The sequence below is a fragment of the Amphimedon queenslandica genome, unplaced genomic scaffold (assembly GCF_000090795.2).
Source record: "Amphimedon queenslandica unplaced genomic scaffold, v1.1 AMPQUscaffold_12514, whole genome shotgun sequence".
In the NCBI taxonomy this organism is placed as follows: domain Eukaryota; kingdom Metazoa; phylum Porifera; class Demospongiae; order Haplosclerida; family Niphatidae; genus Amphimedon; species Amphimedon queenslandica.
In genome coordinates this window covers 1-3278 of record NW_003547249.1, presented here as the reverse complement: position 1 = coordinate 3278, position 3278 = coordinate 1, and the positions used below count along the sequence as shown (strand labels likewise).

At 34.6% G+C, this 3278-nt stretch overlaps 1 protein-coding gene across 1 annotated transcript; it reads left to right on the top strand.

Annotated features, from left to right (window-relative positions):
- Nucleotides 1–33: 33 nt before the first annotated feature.
- LOC109587595 (serine/threonine-protein phosphatase 6 regulatory ankyrin repeat subunit C-like) lies at nucleotides 34–3266 on the top strand (the record flags this gene model as incomplete). Its single annotated transcript, XM_020003821.1, has 5 exons — nucleotides 34–356; nucleotides 409–1193; nucleotides 1246–1288; nucleotides 1338–2139; nucleotides 2518–3266. Coding segments are annotated over exons 2-5 (2236 nt in total), but the record flags the coding sequence as incomplete, so codon positions are not given.
- Nucleotides 3267–3278: the final 12 nt, after the last annotated feature.

The following is a 3278-nucleotide window of genomic DNA, read 5'->3' as shown; positions in this document are numbered from 1 at the left end:
ATTGTCTTTTATAGACATCAATCATTTGTATTTGGTTTGGGAAAAGGCAGGTGTTCTTTCTGGACGCTGGGACTCCATTGGAGTTATATTGGGTCTCAGTCCTAATAAATTAGATGGCATTGAAGCAGCGGGTAAACCACCAGAAACATGTCTCAGAAAAGTTTTTGAGTGTTGGTTAAGAAAGGACTATGATTATCAAAATCGTGGTGTTCCTACATTACAAAGGCTCTGCAATTGCATTAGAAGTGAGAGTGGAGGAGCAAACCCTGCCTTAGCTGATGAAATAGCAAAGAAATATCCTATAAGTAGCGAGAAGCAACCTTTGTCACCGGTGGACACTAACCCATCTTCTAGAGGTATTATAATGATTATAAAAGTTTATATTTACATCAATTTTTTATTTTATAGAAGTTACCCCAACTAGAGAACTACAGGCACCTCTTACTTCACCTGATACTAAAGCTACATATGCTAGTGGAAAATCAAAAGAGTTTCCTGTTAATGACGTATTGAAGCAGATTGATGAGCTACAAAAGTTATATGCTTCTAACATGTATAAAACCAAAGAAGCATTTATCTCCCTTGAAAGAAATACCCTTCCTAAAGTAATCGATTATATTCAGTGTCACATCATCAATCTACTGAATCCACGTTTTCGTAAGCAGCAGTTTATTGATAAATTACGAGAAGAGTACGACAAAGTTAAATCAATGAATCAGTTATTCAGAGTACTAGAGAAGCATGTCTCCTGGTTTAACTTTGATTTCATTGTCCTATTGGCCCAAGTTTTCATAGCAGATAGAGAAGTGCAGCGAATTTGGTCAACTTATTCTGATTTACTGAAAGATTATTTTAAAAATAACAATAATCAAGCAGTTAAAGTCGTTAATGGTGTTGAGTTTGGTGTATTAGATGCTCCTGGTACTCAAGTCATGATAGCAAAAGTTGCCAATGATGATTACACTTTAAATGATTTATACTTCTTTCATAAAGCAATTGCTGAGGCACTTAAAGTTTCAGAATACAAATTTTATTTTTGTGAAATTGATGAGGGTTGCATGGAGTTAAAATACTCCATTCCTGTTTTTTTATATTCAATTCTTTTTCCACCTACCAATCAACAGTGTCATTCATTGGCTGAGATTGGTATTATTAAATTGAGCTGTAATGAACATGTACAAGAAATGAAACAGGTAAGTAATGAGATTTTTTAAGGTAAAAATGTGTTGACTATTTTTTAATCAGTTACCAGAGAATGAGTTAAAGAAGCTCTCTCACTTTGCTATTGGTAATTGAACATACAATAATCAACTGTGTTATGTTATCATTTTGTTCAGATATTAATGATCCTTTATGGTATGAGAATACCAGCACTCCACTCATTGAAGCATGTTGGAGAGGATTAAAAGATGAAGTACAATGGTTAATGGATGAATCTGGCTCTCAAGAAAGAGGTACAAATGGATGGAATTCACCATTAGCTGCTTCATATGGTGGCCATTTTGATGTTCTCAAGCTCCTCATTGATGTTTATCATTGCGATCCTTCACAAGGTGATGATGATGGTGTTATTAGTTTACACATGGCCTCATATAAAGGCCATCTCAATATTGCACAGTATCTAGTTAATGAATGTCACGTTGATCCAGACATAGCAGATAGCTCTGGTAACACGGGATTGCTTTACTCAGCACTGGGTGGTCACGTTGACCTCGTGATTATGTTTTTAAAGAAGAAGTGTAACGTGTCTCAGGTCAATAGAGAAGGATCTACTTTATCATTATTAGCATGTAAGAGTGGACAGGTAGCATTAGTTAATCAGCTTAAGCAGTTTGGTATTTTCTCAGAAGATGACATAGATTTTAATGGATGTGGAATAATACATTATTGTGCTATGAGTGATAGTGTAGAGCTTCTAGTGTATCTTTATAATAATCATAAAAGTGAATTATTTAAAAAAAGAGATTGTTTTGGTGCAACTCCACTTCATATAGCATGCCAGTATGCTTCATCAGGTTTCATTATGAAAATGGTTAATATTTTTGGATATAAAGTATTACTAGAAGCTGATTATAGTGATCGTTCTTCTCTTCATTACTTATGCAGTGGATTGGTTGATAAATACTGCATTACAGAAGTGTATAATAAGCTCACTGCACCATGTGATATACCTTTAGTCAGCCAAATTGCTACATTTAAGGTAGAATACAAGAAAGAATGGCATAAATATATATCACTAAATATAAATGTTACTAAACAGCATAAAAGAGTGAGCCTTTTGTCTACACTCCTCAAGAAGACAAGCATTATTAATAATTTCAATATAAATTCTATTACTGCTACTGGTCAATCATTGGTTCATTTAGCATGTACTAGTGGTAGTATATTATTAGTGAAGGTATTAGAGGAGTATGGTATTAATACAAGTTCATTAGATTATGAGGGTCGGTCTGCAGTACATTATGCTGCTTTATCAGGTTCACCTACTCTACTCAGTTATACTGTATCTGAGTATAGGTTGAATGCCAGTCAACCAGACTACAAAGGTGTAGTACCATTAGCATTAGCTTGTATGTCAGGTAGTATCATTGCAGTAGAATATATTATGAATACTACTGACATTGATATTAATATAACCTGTAATGAGGGTAAAACACCTCTTCATTATTCATGTAGCCATGGTAACCTTGAGTTGAGTCAATATCTATGTGAAGTACAAGGCAGTGGGATTAATTTAGATGAAGATGGTTGCAGCATTCGAAGTGGTAATATGCAGCTGGTCCAATACCTCATTGAGAATCATCACTTGCTTCTCACACCAGAGTCTTTAATAAAAGCTATCAATAGTACAAAGCTGCCTTTAGTTAAATTATTAATTAATAAATACAAGCTAGATCCTCATGTTCAAAATGAGGATGGTACACCTGCAGTTCATTATGCAGCTAATGTTGGTGTTATTGATGTCTTGGAGTATTTAGTCAATGATTGCAGCTGTGATTTGGATGAAAGCGATGGGGACAATGAGAATATATTCCATACAGCTGCAGCTGCTGGTCACTATCCATTTATTAAATATATTATTGATAATTATCCACAATTTTCTAGTTTATTACATTCTACTCATGATGGTAATACAACACCAGTTCATTATGCCTGTGCTAGTGGTGTTGTAGAACTAGTGACATATCTAATTGATGAAATGAAATGTGATGACAGGGCTGAGGATGTAGCTGGCCTTAATTGTGTCTCATATGCCTGTATTTCTGGTAATCTTTATC